This window comes from Chroicocephalus ridibundus, chromosome 1, assembly GCF_963924245.1.
Source record: "Chroicocephalus ridibundus chromosome 1, bChrRid1.1, whole genome shotgun sequence".
NCBI lineage: Eukaryota > Metazoa > Chordata > Aves > Charadriiformes > Laridae > Chroicocephalus > Chroicocephalus ridibundus.
Genome location: NC_086284.1, coordinates 22,702,821 through 22,719,279, shown reverse-complemented (window position 1 = coordinate 22,719,279; position 16,459 = coordinate 22,702,821). Strand labels below are relative to the sequence as shown.

At 40.1% G+C, this 16,459-nt stretch overlaps 1 protein-coding gene across 3 annotated transcripts; it reads left to right on the top strand.

Moving 5' to 3' along the window:
* The first annotated feature begins 48 nt into the window (after nucleotides 1-48).
* SKA3 (spindle and kinetochore associated complex subunit 3) lies at nucleotides 49-10,607 on the top strand. Of its 3 annotated transcripts, none has more exons than XM_063339409.1 (9): nucleotides 49-278; nucleotides 1,381-1,445; nucleotides 2,322-2,487; nucleotides 4,156-4,576; nucleotides 7,306-7,406; nucleotides 8,096-8,268; nucleotides 8,468-8,680; nucleotides 8,871-8,989; nucleotides 9,859-10,607. In XM_063339409.1, the coding sequence occupies exons 1-9, from the start codon at nucleotides 176-178 to the stop codon at nucleotides 9,890-9,892; spliced, it is 1,395 nt and encodes a 464-aa protein (XP_063195479.1). In that variant the 5' UTR covers nucleotides 49-175; the 3' UTR covers nucleotides 9,893-10,607. The 3 variants fall into 3 exon arrangements, with proteins under 3 accessions (XP_063195479.1, XP_063195394.1, XP_063195557.1); XM_063339324.1 differs by having other exon boundaries at nucleotides 8,093-8,268; XM_063339487.1 differs by having other exon boundaries at nucleotides 204-278; nucleotides 2,326-2,487; nucleotides 8,093-8,268.
* Nucleotides 10,608-16,459: the final 5,852 nt, after the last annotated feature.

The window sequence follows — 16,459 nt, the reverse complement described above, 5'->3', positions numbered from 1 at the left end:
GGCACCAATGAGGCGCGCGCTGCCCGCGGTTCGAAGCTGGCGGCGGGCAGTAACCGTTCTCGGTCGGCAGCGCGCGGCCGGGCCCGGCCCGGCTCCTCTCAGCGCCGCTGCCGGCCTCGGGGCGGCTGTTAACGGGTGTTCAGGGGGTTTCTGGGCCTCCTGTTCCCCGTGGGCGATGGACGTGTCGAGGGACTTCTTTGGCAAGCTGCGCGCCCTCGCCCTCACGCTGGAGAAGGAGACGAGGCAGCTGGAGCGGGCCCTGCGCAGAGAGGACACGGGTGAGTGCAGGCCTCGTCCCGTCTCTTTCTCAGGGCTCTGCCGCTCCGAGGGCCGCAGGCCTGCTCCGGGGCTCCTGCCGGCGTGTCCGTCCCAGCCCCAGGCAGCAACACCCCGAGTTGGGAACGCGATCTGGAGAGTTGCTCCCGATCACTCTTGGTGATGGGTGTCGCACCTACATGCTGGGGCTGACGGCTCTGCTGGGATACCCCGGGGAGCGGTTGTTCCTCGGGAGTCCTTGGTTTGGGTTCCCGCCTGCCGTTGTGCCCCTCTGGGCATGCGGAGATGGGCCTTCAGTGAGCTGGTGGCCCCGGGGATGGGCCTGGGAGTAGCTCGGCAGGGTATTTTTTGGGCTCCCCCTCATATCATTGTCTCTCTGAGGTCCTTTGTGGCTGTGTAGGTGAGCTTTTGTCACGGGGAAAACCGGAATGAGTGGGGAATCACATTCTTGCTTTTACTGTTTTTGTGGATTGAGACAGGAAAACGCATTTGCAGGGCTTGTTCTCTCTCTGCACAGATAGCTCAAGTTTCTAATTGGATTTATATCTTTGCTATGGCTTGTCATATAGCAGGTGTACTCTTTTACACTATTGGCATTAACCTTGATTTCTAGTGAAAGAAGTAATGACTGCTGCATGTGTAAGTGAACAATGCTAACAGCTGCCCACGTTCAAATAAGGTGGAAGAATCCAGCTTTTTGTTTTACAGTGGTGTCTATATTACTTTTTTCAATTTTTATTATTTCAAGTTCAAGCTCTTTAAGGATAAGAATTGAGTATAAATAATTCTCAACAGCCCACGGACCCACCTATTGTACCAACATCTGCTATACATTAATTTTTACAGTATTAGCTGCAACAGTAAAATGGAAGCCTGTGCAGTTTCTCTGTGTAGTTTAACATAATGTACAAATTGCAGTCTCATGCTGCACAAGGTACCCAATATGAACTAGTTTCTTTTTGGTTTTCTCTGTCTTGACTTTACATATGACTCCAACATCTCTAATACAGGAGATTACGTTCTGATGTAGAATGTACTTACATGCTAAAATACTAAATCCATTTTTTCTTTCCAAACTCTTTTATGCGAACATGCATATCGAAGACTATGAAGATGAATCTCCAATAAGAGTCTTACATGACCTCCATTGTGAAATGAGAACTCTGAAGGTAACGTCTTGACTCACTTCCTTCTTGAAAAATTGGTAGCTGTGGGGTGGGTGTTCCATAAACTTATGGTTCTATTTTTGATCATTAAGCCACAATACAGCTATGTTAGCAGTTCTGACCCTTATTTTTATTCATTTTTCTCTAATCATACTGGCTGTAGATGACAGGGTAGTGTCCAAAAACTTTTGGGTAACTTAAAAGTAGATTTAGCACTGTTTATTAGTTTGCAGTCGCTGTTGTTGCTCGGATCAGCAGGAGACAAAGGTGAAAGGGAAGCTGTATCTGTGCCAGGGAGTAGGTATAGGGGAGAAGGACTTGGGAGCAGCAGCTCTCTAGAGAAGAGGTATGCTTGCTTGTGTTCAATGACTAGCACTTAGAATCAAGAAAACCTTTGCAGAACTTTCAGTACCTTCAGCCATTAAACTTGTAAAGAATGTTCTTTATTTCTTTAGTAGAAGTAGGAAAAATGGGCTATATAAATGAGCAAGTGTAGAAATAATTGAGAAGTAAGCTAGGATATAAACTTGAGGTTTACTACCTGCTCTGCACAAGTTCTTTGTATGTAGGGGAGTAAGAGTCCAAACTAATTGCTGTTATCTCATATTTTCATGGAGTTTGTTTGAGAGATTACCAGTAAGTAGTTATCATGCTGTGAACAGTTTAACTTTTGTAAGTTTTTGTATGCTCATGCCCTATGTATTCCTGATATTTTGTAACCTAGATTTCAGGTATAGATAAGACCTAAATGTGCTCCTTATCTTTGTCTGAATTGATGTTCAATACTTATTCCCAAAACACTTCATGTGTAAACAGCTACCATGTGGTGATTTGAAAACCAATATCTCTATGTTTCCCTCTTCCGCTGCACCCCCAAAGGAAGATGTTAATGCCAGTCTTGGTAAGAGTTGTTCTGAAAAACAAGCAATTCATGACTTTATGAAGGCAAGTGAAATACTGATGCAAAGAAATGGAGCAGATCTTGGAAAAATAAGAGAGCTGTTCCAGAAATATGGCTACAAACCACATGTCAAAGACTCTACAGGTAATATTTCTTGGCAATATAGTATGGGAAGGCAAATGTAATTTTCCAGTGTTTCTCTTTAGCTATGTGTATATTTCCAATAATTAAGAGGTCAAGTACATTTATGTTGTTTGCTTTATAATAATATCCAGAGGGTGTAATATTCTGTTGTCATTGGTGCCATAAGAATAAACCAAAATACAAAAACTTTAAAGTTAGATCTCCTGGTGTGCTTTTGAGTTAGTGTATGGGTTGCTTTTTTTTCTCTAGTAATAGTTATACTCAGAAAACAGGTTAGCAAACATGTTTTGGTAACCCAGAGAATTATGCTGCTTCAGCTTCTCATGCATGGGAAACTATTGTAGATGGATCTAAATTGGTTCGTATTCATATGCAATGATTCCATTAACTTAAATCACCATAGAGAAAATATTAAAATAATATGCTCCACAGTACAAGTGGGACAAAGGAAGCATGTACAGGGATTAGGTGATGTGTGGCAATCTGTGAAGCAGCAGTAGCTTGATTGATTGAGGGAGAGAGATCCTTAATGGAGTCAGAAAGTGCACACATGCCTATGTGAAAAATCGAGAAATTACAAATGAGTTTAAAATTCTGTAACTCTCAGTACTATACATACCCCTGTCAGTATCAAGGGCCCAATCAATCTTCAAGAAGCCTTTGGCAGGGCATGCCTTAACCTACCCCTGAGCATTATCCAGTCATTGCACAAAACAAAATTGGGAATTGTGATCACGGACCATATTCACCTCTGAGTTAAACTACTGCAACTGTTTTACAAGATATGGCAGAAGGCTCTAATTTTATAGTACCTTTCTTCCTGTCTTCCCTCTGCCTTTAAAGAAGACTACAGACAGAGACGCAAGGTTAATTTATTTTAAGAGATATTTTTAAGCTTATCTGAATACATAAAAATGTTTATTTTATATACATAAAAATATAATGCCTCTGCCATATTATTTTAAATAGCGCTTTTTTACCCCCTCTCTGCTTCTTACATCATGCAGGAATTCACAAGTGTTTGGGGGTGTTTCAGTTTATCCAACTACAGAAATGTACAAATTGCAAGTTTGCTTATTTCTGCAGTGGATTACTCTTGTTATCTGAAAAGCAACCCTCTTTCATGAGTTTTTAGTTGCTGCTTCATAACTTTTCTTCAATATTATTTTTCTGAAGAATGAGCATTCTGGTACTGTATGCAGCCTCTGCTCTTTCCCCCAAACCATTTTCAATTCTATACAAACTTTGTTTTCATTGTTATTTATGTTGTACATTTTTAATGAATTTCCACTTTTGCACTGAAATAAAAATAAATAAATATATTTAAGATTAGCACTTCCTGCCCACTCCACGTAGGGAGATAAGTTCTATTAAAAATACATTCGTGTAACAAAATCTTTCAATTTCATTTTTCCTAGAAACGATATTTACCAATAGAGTGAATACAGTAAATGTGTGAGCTGTATTAAAAATATAGCTTAGCCTGATATGAGCTTTCGATGTCTGTTGTAGCTTCAAGTTCATTGCTTTGAAATGAAAGAAGGAATTTCTTTTTTAGAATAACAAATTAAAAAAGGGGGTGAGAGAAATGCCAATTTATTTTATAAATTCTTAAATCAGAAAGTTCTGACGTGACTTTTTTTTTTCCTAATTACTTTTCTCAAACAGAAGAGGAGGAAGAAGTTAACAGTGATTTGGCAGTGTCTGTCCAGAATAAATCTGATGAAGAAAAAGCGGATGATAGATCTCATCTTCCTGCTTGTACTGAGAAGCCACCGGTGCCCAAAGACCCACTGCGTAACCCCCAGCTTTCTGATTTTGGTCTTTCACAATATGCGTTCTCCAGGCCTTGGAGTGCAGTGAAAGGACAACATGCAACAAATGCACATCAAGAAAATTCAAAGAACAGAACTCTTCTAAAAACACAGAGCCCCTGTATTTTGCCCAAAACACCAAAATGTATGCTTAAGATGGACGATTATGAGTGTGCAACACCAAAACTTGAACACTTTGGCATTAGTGAACATACCATGTGTATGAATGAAGATTTTACAATGTCACTTATTCGTAAAGCTGCTCAGACAAGCAAGTGAGTAAATTACTTAAGTTCAGATTGTTTCTCTAATGAACTTCCTGTAGTTTATTGCTGTACTAATTTCTTGCTGCTATTGCTCTTCTCTTTTTCTTCAAGCAGGTGACATGTTATTATGTACAAGCTAGTTAGTCCTGTGTCTTTATTCAACTCTCTGCGTGTCTTTTCATGTACCCTCTGCAGTGCCAGATGCTGCCAAGAAACACATCTTTTGATATCCTTCTTCCCTTGACTGCACCATGATAAGAATCTTCCATACCCAATCTATTTACGAAGGGAAAATGTACAGTATATCTGTATATCTCTTGCTTTCCTCAACCTTGGATTTGAGGATGTGTTGTCTGCAGTAGATATTACATAGCCAATTTAAGTGTTCCAAAAGCTTTAGGAATATAGACCCAGAAAAAGCTTATAAAGCATTCGGTAAAATTCCTGATTGCAGAAACAGTGTATTATATCTTACATTATCCAACCCCACCTTACAAGCAGTCAGCTCTCTTTTCTCCAGTCTTCTGTTGAAAAGACATCTCTGGATTTTCACTGTTTTCACTGTTCTATTTAAAATTTAAAATAAAATAATTTGCAGTAGTGAGGCGTAGAACACCTTAGCAGTGAAAACATCCTTTAAAATAGTTTTGAGATCTCTCCTTTTGAATAGTTATGTAAATACTATAACATCTATAAAGCTTTGTAGTATCTGAATTGTAATAACAGGAAAACTGTTACTGAATCCTGAAAGAGATTAATTCAAAAATCACTCCTTCAAATAACACTTTGAAAATAGTTTCACAATTTTTGTTCTTTTGCCATCTATAACTTTTTGTGGGGTTGTACTACTTTTCCTATTTGATAAGAACTGTTTTAAATGGGATCTTCAGCTCTAGTTATGGCTGTAATTTATAAATGGATACATCCACAAATGTAGATCCTATTTCTGTGGCTTCTAGTAAAACAATTAGGCAGTCCACTAGCAATGTTTATATATAATACCAGGGAAAAAAAAATAAAATCACACTATCAGTATTCCATACCCTAGTGATAATACTAAAATTCTGTATAGAAGTAGTTATAGCATGATTGCGCTTTAATAGTCGTTGTTGTTAATGACCAAAACAGATGGGCACTCATTAATTGTGACTAAAGCTGCGTATCGATTCAGAATTAGTTGCATATATAAGAGTTCATGACATTAAGTCATTAAAGTTGAAATATTTAACTATCTTAGCTAATTTGCTTATTTTGCATCATTATTTTAGAGTTAGCTTGAAGTTTGATCAGAAAGGTTGAAACAATTATGCAGCTTGTTACCTCCAAGAAGCGCTCATTTCGCCTCTTAGTGAGAAAGCTCAGCATGTTAAATGGGCAGAATGCTAAGGCAACCATTTAAAAAAAAATAATAAAAGAAAGATATTTTTTCACTGGATAACGGGCAGAATCTCTTCCTTGAGAATCAGATAAGCAAAAAAAAAAAATAGTATAAATGAGGTAGCCTTATACCTGTAGTTTCCAGGTACAAAGACTGGTAATAATTCTGACTTTCTTGGAGACAGTCTTGCCCTTCCACAGGCCTTGCTCGTGCCAGCCAGGTCTTGTGCCTACCTGAAATCTGTCTAGCAGCTGTGCATTCTGTGAAAACACTTTAAAAGTTCTTAAAAATATGTAGTAGACCTCAACTCCTCCAACTTTATTTTTCAGGTTTTCGGTTTTGAAGCAGGTTAAAAGAACAATATGCTTCGGTGCACCTGCTACAAAACTGACACCAAAAGTAATTAGGAAATAAAGGAAGGAGAAAAAAAAAAAAGATAGTGTCTGACCCAAAGTGTTTATTGTTATAGTTATTCTTCTCCATTGTAAAAACTAAAAATCAGATTGTTTCAGGTATCTAGAATACTTTCAAGGCAAAACTGACTTGAAACAATTTTTTGTTTTTTACTCAAAATTTAATCTGTGTTCAGCTAAGTAAAATATACTGTCTCAAATGAATTATTTTTTTTTTAAAGTTTAGGCTTTTTGTAGAGAAGTTCTATATCTGGTTCTCATAGCTAAGATAACTTTTTGAATATTTAAATTATCTTATAGACACACTTTTGTGTAGAGTTTAGGTAAATTTCCACTTTTTGTCTGGTATTGTCTCTTAACTGCCTAGATCCTTATTCCGCTAGAATATCTTGGATATGAAAAAAGAATTTTAAAAATTTCAGTTTCTAGTTTTGTGGAATTGATACTAAATGGCTTTTCACTCTGAAGTCAGCTAGTGATTAACATAAGTAATCTTATGAAAAATTTAATTAAAAATCTTTTAGTGTTTACAATAACATTAGTAGGTCAAGAGCAAAAAATATTGCCTGTTGTTTAGAATTTTGTAGGCAACAGGCAATTCAAAATAAAAAAGACTGTACCCCCAGCACAGAGTTGATCATCTGCGATGAAGAAAATTGATCCTACTCTGGACACTTTTTGTCGGTTTCATTTGGGGTTTTTTAATGCCTTGGATTGAAATCTTAGTGTATTTGATAGTTTGTGGATGGACTGAACATTTGCATGCTACAAATTGCTGCAGTAGAATCACAGATGAAAAATCTATGAAAAAAAAAATCTTTGAGGAAATTAATTTTTGACTTGCATGTTGATGAACAGATACTAGAAAAGTGATCAGGTTGACAGTATTCCTTTAATTGTGATTTCCTCATATTACTTTAGAGCTAACTGAGGGTTTTGGTTTTCAGGTTGGTTAAAAAAGACGATCATGAAGTGAATATACCACAAATGACATCCAGGAAAATCATGGTTACTCCTGGGCAAAAACCAAAAGCGACAGCTGATAACGGTAAGTTAAAAATATGTGAAATGCATACGTATATTTATTTTTTATGTAATGCAGGTGTAAATGCATTGTGAACATACGATAAGCTTTTAAACTGTGTTTCTTGTCAAATATAGTTAATTTAGGCCCAGTCGTTGCATGAGTACTAATGTGTAGAAAATGAAATGTTGGTGGCTTCTATGGGAAAGTCTCTCACTTCAGTATAAATCTTTGCTTATTCTTCTCATATCCATCTGGAATTATGCAGAGGGATCCCTCATTTTGTAACTGCAACTTATCGTTATTTGAAATGGATGTCATATCTAAGCATGTGGAGGAAGAGGAGGTTATCAGGAATGGTCAACATGGATTCACCAAGGGGAAATCATGCTTGACCAATCTGAGAGCCTTCTATGGTGGCATGACTGGCTGGGTAGATGAGGGGAGAGCAGCGGATGTTGTCTGTCTCAACTTTAGCGAGGCTTTTGACGCTGTCTCCCGTAACGTCCTCATAGGTAAGCTGAGGAAGTGTGGGTTAGATGAGTGGACAGTGAGGTGGATTGAGAATACCAGCTAAAATGATACAGGTTTTTAGAATATGTAAATCTATGAAAAACTAGTAGACTTGGAAAACTAAACTGGGGCACTGGAACTGATAATAATTAAATGTGTGTGTGTGTTTAATTTTTTTTTCCCCCTCCTAATTTCAGCAGCTGACTGGATGGCTTCTCCTATGATACTTGTGTTCCGTACTCCTGATATGAAAACCCCTTCCCGAACAAATTGCACATTATCAAGGTCACCAGAGATAAATGAACTGCCTCGTCCCACTCAAACACCACAGTTTCCAGATTTTGAAACAAGATGGCTAAAAACAGAAGCTAAGGTAGTAAATAGCAATTATGTACTTTTTCACACACTTTTTACCACAAGCAGTTTTTCAAATGTCAGTTTGGGATTCTTTTCAAATACTACATTTTCTTGTGTGAGTGTAGAAGATCTTTCTAATGGTAATTTTGTAAGAACATTTATTAAATACCTAAGATAAGTAAGTTAACTGAAGGCATGTAATATCTCTTTTGCAGCAGGTAAAGCAGGGGGAAAAGATGGAGTCTGTGACAAAGAATGATGCAACAGATAAACAACACGTAGAAGATAGTATTCCTTCTGCTGTGAGCTCTAATGAGTATCTTAAACATTTTGAAGACCCTTCTCCTCCCAAAATAAAACACTATGACCAGTTACTCAATACTCCTCCAGCTCCAGAAATAACAAGGATACCAGATGATGTTCTACAGGTTAGCTAATATACTTTTACTATTTTGACGTTAAAACTATTTAAGGAAAAAAAATTAAAAGGGCTTAGTTCTATCAAATATTGTTATTCAAAAATAAAGTTATTTGCCATTTATTGAAAATGTATAAACTGTAATCTTGTTTTGAGTTCTTAGGTAATTTTTTTTTATTCCCTTTTAATGTTTCCTGTAGATTCTGTCCAAGTATAATCATAAAGTAGACTCTTCTAAAGCTAAGGAAATGGAGACCAAGGCAGGAAATACTACGAGGTATGAAAGTGACTTCACTGATTCCTGCAACAAAGAAAACAGGTATGATCAAATTTTACAAATTTGGTTAAGTAATTTAATTTGAAGGAGCTATGAAAATGCTTTAACGCATTTAGAAACTCATGCAGTTGCTTGCTCTTGTTGCTGTGACTTAATAACTATTCTTTGGCATGTTATCCGACTTCCTTTATTGTAGAGAGCAAATATTCTAATTGATGATGTGTTTGAATCCTCCCAACTTAAGAAAAAAAAAAAAGTAGAGTTGTACTGTTTTGTCTGTAGGTATATTTTGCTTTGTGTCAATTAAAGCACTGGTGAATGCTTTCTTCTGAGTAAATTTAGGCAATAAAACAAAGGAATTGGAGAAAATTCTATAAGTGACGACTGATTTCACAGTCGTTTTGTCAAAGACAAATTTATTTGAAATGTAAAGCCACCTTATGAATAATATGTGAGGTGAAATTAGTCTACAATAAGTATTCGTAATCTTTGAACAATGCAATAATAGCTTTAAAAAGAACTTGATCAATTTGAATAGAAAGAAGTTTTTGTGACAACTTGGTCAAGTGTAGATATTCCTGATCCAATGTAATGTATATTACATTTGTTGATTATTTGTTAAACTTGGGGTCAGTACAGATTATTTAGGTAAGAGGTACGAGGAACATGTATGAAGTCAAATAATAATCAGAACAACCCAGAACGAGACTGATAAAAGTAGATATCTTAATATACTTGGAGTTGGAATCCATTTGAGTAATCAAATGGAGCAAAGCTCTCACTTTAGCTGACCTTTCTTTTTTTCTTGTCAAGATAATAAATTAAAAAAAGTTTTCAACATTTATGTCTTCTGCTAATTCAAAATATGATTGATATAATAAATTCATGAACTCTCCTGGATATATTTGCAGAGGATATCCTGGATTTTTCAAGCCAAACATCTGAAAGCAAGCTGAAGACCATGTTGAGACTTTCACATTCATGGATCTTATCACTGAATCATAACAACCTCAAAAAGCAAAAGAAAATACTGGTGGGAAGAAAGAGCTGTATGAAGGAAAAGCTTTTTTTAATGGAGGAAGTTTGATGTAGATAAACTTGTTTGCATGAACAATTTGTGCTTAATTTTTAATTGAAATTATTGACAGAATCTGTTGAGGGTTTTTAAATATACATATGCTTCAAAGAGGACTGGGGTCGCGTATGAGGTAGTACTGCAGTTGTTTCACGTGATTCTCATTGTTGTCTATGCTTGCGTTTGCAGCAGGCTGTAGAGAATGTAGTTAGGTTGCAATGAAGGGAAAATACAGTATATTCCCCCAGAAAGTGGATATCTCTGGCAGTTCTGGTGACACTGTATATCTCTTCAGGGCTGCGCTTGGAAGTGTAGTACTTCAACAGTATTTGGTATCTTCAACAGAAACAAGTCTTTTTCTGTGAAGAGTAACTTCTGTTTAAAGCACTTCTGTGCTGTTAGTCACTTCTGCAATACTAAGACATATCAAACCTATCCCTGCATTAGGCTGTTACCTCTCTGATGGACAGGTATTTCTTATGCTGCTGCTTCTTTCTTATTTTAGTTTTCTTACATTGACATCATGTGCTCTACATCTGTTTTCCTTTTGACAGCCTAACCTCTCCAACCCTAAAAGGTGACTCTGGCTCGAATATGAATTATTTGAAAACATATCATGCAATTGGTACTGCTTATATATATATATCTTCAACTGCTGGAAATATTTGCTGGCAGGCATGTAGGTGATTGCTTATTCTCCTGCACTGCTGCCATGCGCGTTCTGTAAGTGGTGGTGTCACTTGTAAACATGCATGTCTATCCCTCTAATAGGCTGACCAAGCTTGAGTTCTCAGAGCTGTTGGGTGCTTTTTTGGTATCTTGTAGTCACAGTAATTGGGACTTTTGTCCATAAAAAATCCCAACTAGATATGCTTGTCTGAAGACAGTTTGCCACTTCCAGTGTCAGCTGTTCCTCTGAGTGACTCCAAGACTGCTCTTACCAGCTGTACGTGGTCTTCCTGTTGATCGCTAAAATCCTGTCATTTATATGAGGGCAGGCATGCAACACGTGAGAAGGGAGAGACTGTCCCAGGAGATGGGGAGAAGTGTATGCTTTTCTGAAGTTCCTGAACACAGCTCCACATTTTTTATTGTTTTTGTTTTTAAGTCCTCAGGATATGCAGACATCTGGAGATACCCAGAATTATTTCTCCAGTTGATTAGGTGGACTTATCCTAGCTAAAACCTAGCAAGTAAAGGAGCTTTTTCCTGCTATTCCAATCATTTTCCAGGATAAGCATACATTAAATTAACTGGAGAAGCTGATTTTCTACTAGTTCTGGCCTGAGCATACTATCATTTTTCTGTGGTAGGTTCTGTTGAAAAATGTCTGTATTATTATTATTATTATTATTATGTGTCAGTCTTTGAGCTTGATCAACACTTTTGAAAACTAAATAAACGTCTCTGATGCTTGGTGGCTGCTTGCAAAACTAATGACCTGCTGCTATAGAAGCAGGCACTTGTTATACCCAACTCTTTCAGAGAGTGAAGGCCAGACCTGCTTCCAGCATCTTCACAGACTAAAACCATTTAATGGGCTGGCTGCTAGTCATGGAATTTCATGGTTGTAAAAAGGTACAACATGTGCTGCAAAGCAAGAATCTTTCAGCCAGACAGATTTATCAGCACTATCCAGGAGGGGTTTCGCAGCCTGCATTCTTCCACTGTGCTGCATAGCTACTTTCTTGCCATGAAGCAATCCAGATACCCTGAAAGACTATTTAATCAAATGGAACAAGCAGCACTACTGTCCTGGACCTTGCTGTATTCCTGTCCCCCTCCCCCCCGGCTCCCTTCAACTAATGAAATTCCCAAAGGGTTTATAAATGTCTTGAGAACAGCTCTGCACTCTACTGCCCTTTCCTCCATTAGGGACCTGTAGGGTTGTACACAGCGGTTCTGGGGTTCTCACTGTAAGACACTTGCATAATTTTTCTTGCCTGTTAAATAAGATTTTCTGCTACGTTTCATAGCTATTTCATTAACTAATATGAAAGGGATTCAATTAATATTTTGAGATACAAATTATCTTCAAGATGACAATTGAAATCTTAACATCTGGTCTACTCAAGCTATTATGACATGATGCTGGCATGGGACTTTTTGGAATCTAGAAATGAAGTTTTACTAGTTAGTTTTGTTTTTCTTGCCTACAATATTATCCTAATACAAGTAATATTGCTGTTTGTATTTATGTTCTTCTTTGTAGCATGACTATTGCTCTGAGGTGGGTATAATCAGAGCAGCAAAACAAAAACTAGTTTTGGTTTGTCATGCTTTACCTTTGAAAACCTTTTAGGTTTCAGTAAGGCCGTAGTTTGAGTACCGGGGGTGGGGAGAGAAAAGTTGGCAGAAGTGAAAGCTTAAGGAGTGTTGGAAACTGATCTGTATTCAAAATAAGCTGTGGAGGGGGGGTGGACGGTTTTGTGGGGTTTTTTGTCTTTTTTTTTTTTTTTCCCCTGCTGAGATCTGTTCTCTCACACAGGTGTCTGTGTGGCCATCTGATAAACTGCACGTGTTCAAACACTGGAACAACCAAGGATGTGGCCATGGGGCCAGAGGAGGTTGAGACTCCCCTTAATCCACCCCGCTGTGCACTTTCATATGACATGTCAGAGTGGGAATAATGCAAAAGAACTTAAAAGTTGCATGTTGGTTTGTTGGATGAAACTGATCGCAGCATCGGCCTGTCAGAAAGTGCAGTTTGGATAAACAGTAGCTAAATAAGTAGCAAGTGCAGTAGTTCTGTAAGGGACAGTCGTCACTTGAAAACAGGGGGAGCTGATTCAAACTGCAGTTCTGTGTTATGCTTAATCCAGTTTTACTGGGGGCTCCTTCCACTAGAGGCTTTTTCACCACTTTTTGCGCACAGAATTCAGAGGTCCTGCAGTTTTATGATGGATTCCTTCTACTTGCTGAGCAACTGAAAGGCTAATTAATTTTTCTAGCTTATCCTCTCTAACAGTGATCACCCAGGCAGAAGCTGAGTTTGTGGTTGCTAGATCAGATGGAAGGATGAGAACAGGGTCACATCCTCTCTCAGTAGCCTGCAGTCAGAAAGATTGAACCCAGCACAAAATCGCACTTCAATGTTTAGGGACGTCTAGGAAGCAACCAAAAAAGCATAGCCTTTAGTTTTCCTTCACTTGCTGTGGTGCTTAATCTTTTTTTTTCATTTATGTATATCGAAAGTGTCAGCTAACAAAAGCTTCTCTCTACAGTCCCATTTGTTGTCAAAGGAGCATCTCAGTCGTTCTGCCTTATAACCCCAGTTAAGTGGTCAATGCTTTCTTATCTTAGAAATATTTTGCCTGAGGTTAAATTACAAATATAGATCTTGCAGTGAAATGAAACTTCACAGATGGCTGTCACATGGATAAATGACAAGCATCACTTTTAGTGCCTCCTGTTGTGCTATTGATGTTTTTTATAAATCAGTAGAGCAGTAACTGGAATCTAGGCTTCCTTGGTTATTTAAAGCATCATGGATGCTTTAAACTTTCGGTAAGATGTGATATTTGCTTTGTTCCCTGTTGTTATTATTCGGATGTTCCAGTACTTGTGGTGTTTGCATGTGCTCCAGCAACAGCTGTAGCTGATGTTGGAGCTGCCTTATATTTTGGGAGTACCTTGTTTCCCCATGGGACAGTAATACAGAGACTGTGGCATTTATAAGGAGCAATGACAACATCCAGTGGCCGCACTATGGAATCGCATGTACACCAGTCCCCAGGAATACAGTTTCCTACCAGGAAGACATCAGTCAGTGCTGGCTGTATTATCTATCAACTTAACATGAAAGTTCATACTGTTCTTACAGTAATATCCACTTTTACAAAGGGGCAATTGACATCATGGTAGGGAGATGACCAGGTCTGTGAATATCTTTGACCTTGTCTTTCTTATGCAAGTTGAACAGTTTAAAAAACAAATATGCACACCCAGGAAAGAGTCCACGGAAAAAGATGTGGTGATACACAGGCGTTTCTCCTGGGGAGAGACCAAGCGAAGGATAGTTTGCTGAATGCCCAGCAGGAAGGTGTTCAAATACTTTCATAATTCCTGGCTTAAAGCCCTGTGATTACACTCCCTAATGATTGCTGACGCAAGGGTTGTAAACCAATCTAAGGCCCTGCTGCTCGGTCCTGCCTTTTCTCTCCCCTGCTGCAGATCCCACGCCCTCGGTTTCATCACTGTTGTGGCTGCAGGGGAAGCCATTCCTGCTTGCCCAGCCACCAGGAACTAATTGTTGTTTTCCAAGGTTAAATTATTCATGGACTCTGCATGCTGACCCAAATCACTGCTCACCTGCGAAGGCACGGAAGGGTGTTGAGGCAAGAGGAGGGAAAGGGCGGAGGCAGTGGGAGCCAGGACATCCTCCTTCACTGGCAGCTTAAGGTGCTCCAGGAACTGTATCCTGTCTCTCTGCTTTAGTATGGTTTCCTGAGGCTGTTGTCCCACAAGCACTTCTATGGCAGCTGAAGCAGTTCCTCTTCTTCACCCCACCACCCCTTGCTGCTGCTCCCAAACCCTCCTCCTTCTCCTGGGGCAGCTGCTTGGGTGGTTGTGCCTGAATTAGGCTGAAGAGGACACAGCTGCTGTGACAAACCTCACCCTTGCAAGACGGCCCCATAGGTGCAGGGTGGTGTGGTTCAGTCCTGGCTGTGTAGACTTGTGATGTGGTGTTGGTGGGACCATATTTCAAACCTTTAGTACTCTTACATGCATGTGCTTCCCTTCTTTTCAAGCATAAGCTTCCTGCTCTCCAGTGCAGTTCTTGAACCAAAGGCAGCAGGAGTGTGGCATGGTTGCCAGCAGGCCCTCATCTAGGTGAGGGCTGTGGGATGGTGCACAGCCCCAGCTGAGCGGGGTGTTGGTACAGGACTGCCACATACCTGGTGCTGTTCTTCAAATGCCCTACCTGGGACCACTGTTGGGGCTCTCCCCTCCTGCCCCCTGAATTCTGGGGTATGTGTTTCATGGCTTTCAGCTAAAAGACTAGAAGGAAAAGGGTCAGCTATGCTTGCTTCTGTCTCTTGCTTAGCAACAGAGTGGTGGCAGGTCTTCTACATCTCCTAAATGTACACTGAAGACTCAAGAAAAGGAATGCTTGGATCCAACAGTGGGGTTGTCTGTGGCAGGTGAAGGTTTCAGGCTCCTGCTATAGTATCTTCAAGCCTGAAGACTCTAACTCATGTTTGCCTGAAGCACAGGGTGGGGAATTTGTACCTCAGCCAGCACTAAGGAGCTCACACAGAGGTGTCCTCGAGGCTGTCACTTCGGCGTTTACTGGATTTTCTTGCCAAGTGTTGAAAAGGTCAAGTGAGTTTTTGGGACAGGATGCCTCTACTTAAGCCTGTCAGCTCTGTGAGACTGGAAACACCCCAGCGAGGGTCCCAAACACCCCGGCCCCTCTGAACCCTCCAGCCCTTAGCCATTTTTTATCTCCCATGCCTTGACTGGTGTGCCAGCCAGACACCTCCTTCTCCTCACCGACAGGTCTTTGTGGCCAGGCACAGCACCTGCTGTGCCCCACACCACACGGGTGTTTGACAGTTCACATTCCTCAGTGTCCTGTTCTGTCGGAGGAGCTGATGCTTTTTTTTTAACCCAGCTGATCTGCTGCAATGTCCAGACACAAGGGCTGAGACAAGAACAGCAGGTAACTGGATCATTTTGGTTTTGGCAGGTCGTGTCTTGGCTGTCGCATTACTTACAGCACTGTTCTTTGAACACAACTGTAGCTGTTGTCATTCATTTGTTCTGAGGCAACAAAGTTTCTGAGACCATCTCATTTTTCCATGCTTTCCATCACAAGAGTGAGACCTTGGTGATGATGCTTAATGTTTTCCTGTTGCATCAGGACTGTTTCTGCTTTTTCCAGAGCAGTAAAACAAAACTTAAGTCCTCGCACCTGCTGCGGTCCGATGGAGAACACAGTGCTGGAGCATGGAGTGTGTCTGATGCAGCCCGGGTTATTGACAAAGTGTGTGTGTGAGCCTTGTCCTCGCTGCTTAACTAGGGAGGGACTTAGCCCAGACACCAGTTCCTCCCCCTGAGATGCAGCCAGCTGCTCCCAAAAGCACTGCAGAAAAGCTTTTATAAGGGTCGTGCTGCCACAGTAGGGAGCTGACTAGGTCCGTGAATCCCTTTGATCTTATTTAATTCAAGTTGAGAAATGAGGGGAAGTTGCCTTGGTTTCATAGCTGGGTCCATTTGACTGCCCACAGGCGAGGGACGCAGGGCAGTTGTGGCCATGGCCGGCTCAGCCAGCTCACTGCTGCAGCCAGAGGGGCCGGGGCTCACAGGGGCCAGAGACCTGCATGAGCGGCCCAGGAGTTTGTCACCGGTTAGAGGCAGAGAAAAACTGAGGCCCTCTGAGGAAGGACAGGGACAAGGCGAGGACTGGTGGGTCACTGCAAAGGGGGAGGAGA

Excerpts from the sequence above, each read along its gene's own strand:
- SKA3 (XM_063339324.1), top strand. The coding sequence starts at position 176 with ATGGACGTGTCGAGGGACTTCTTTGGCAAGCTGCGCGCCCTCGCCCTC. Across the intron at positions 279-1,380 it reads CCTGCGCAGAGAGGACACGG|ACTATGAAGATGAATCTCCA; the intron begins GTGAGTGCAGGC and ends TGCATATCGAAG. Across the intron at positions 1,446-2,321 it reads GTGAAATGAGAACTCTGAAG|GAAGATGTTAATGCCAGTCT; the intron begins GTAACGTCTTGA and ends GCACCCCCAAAG.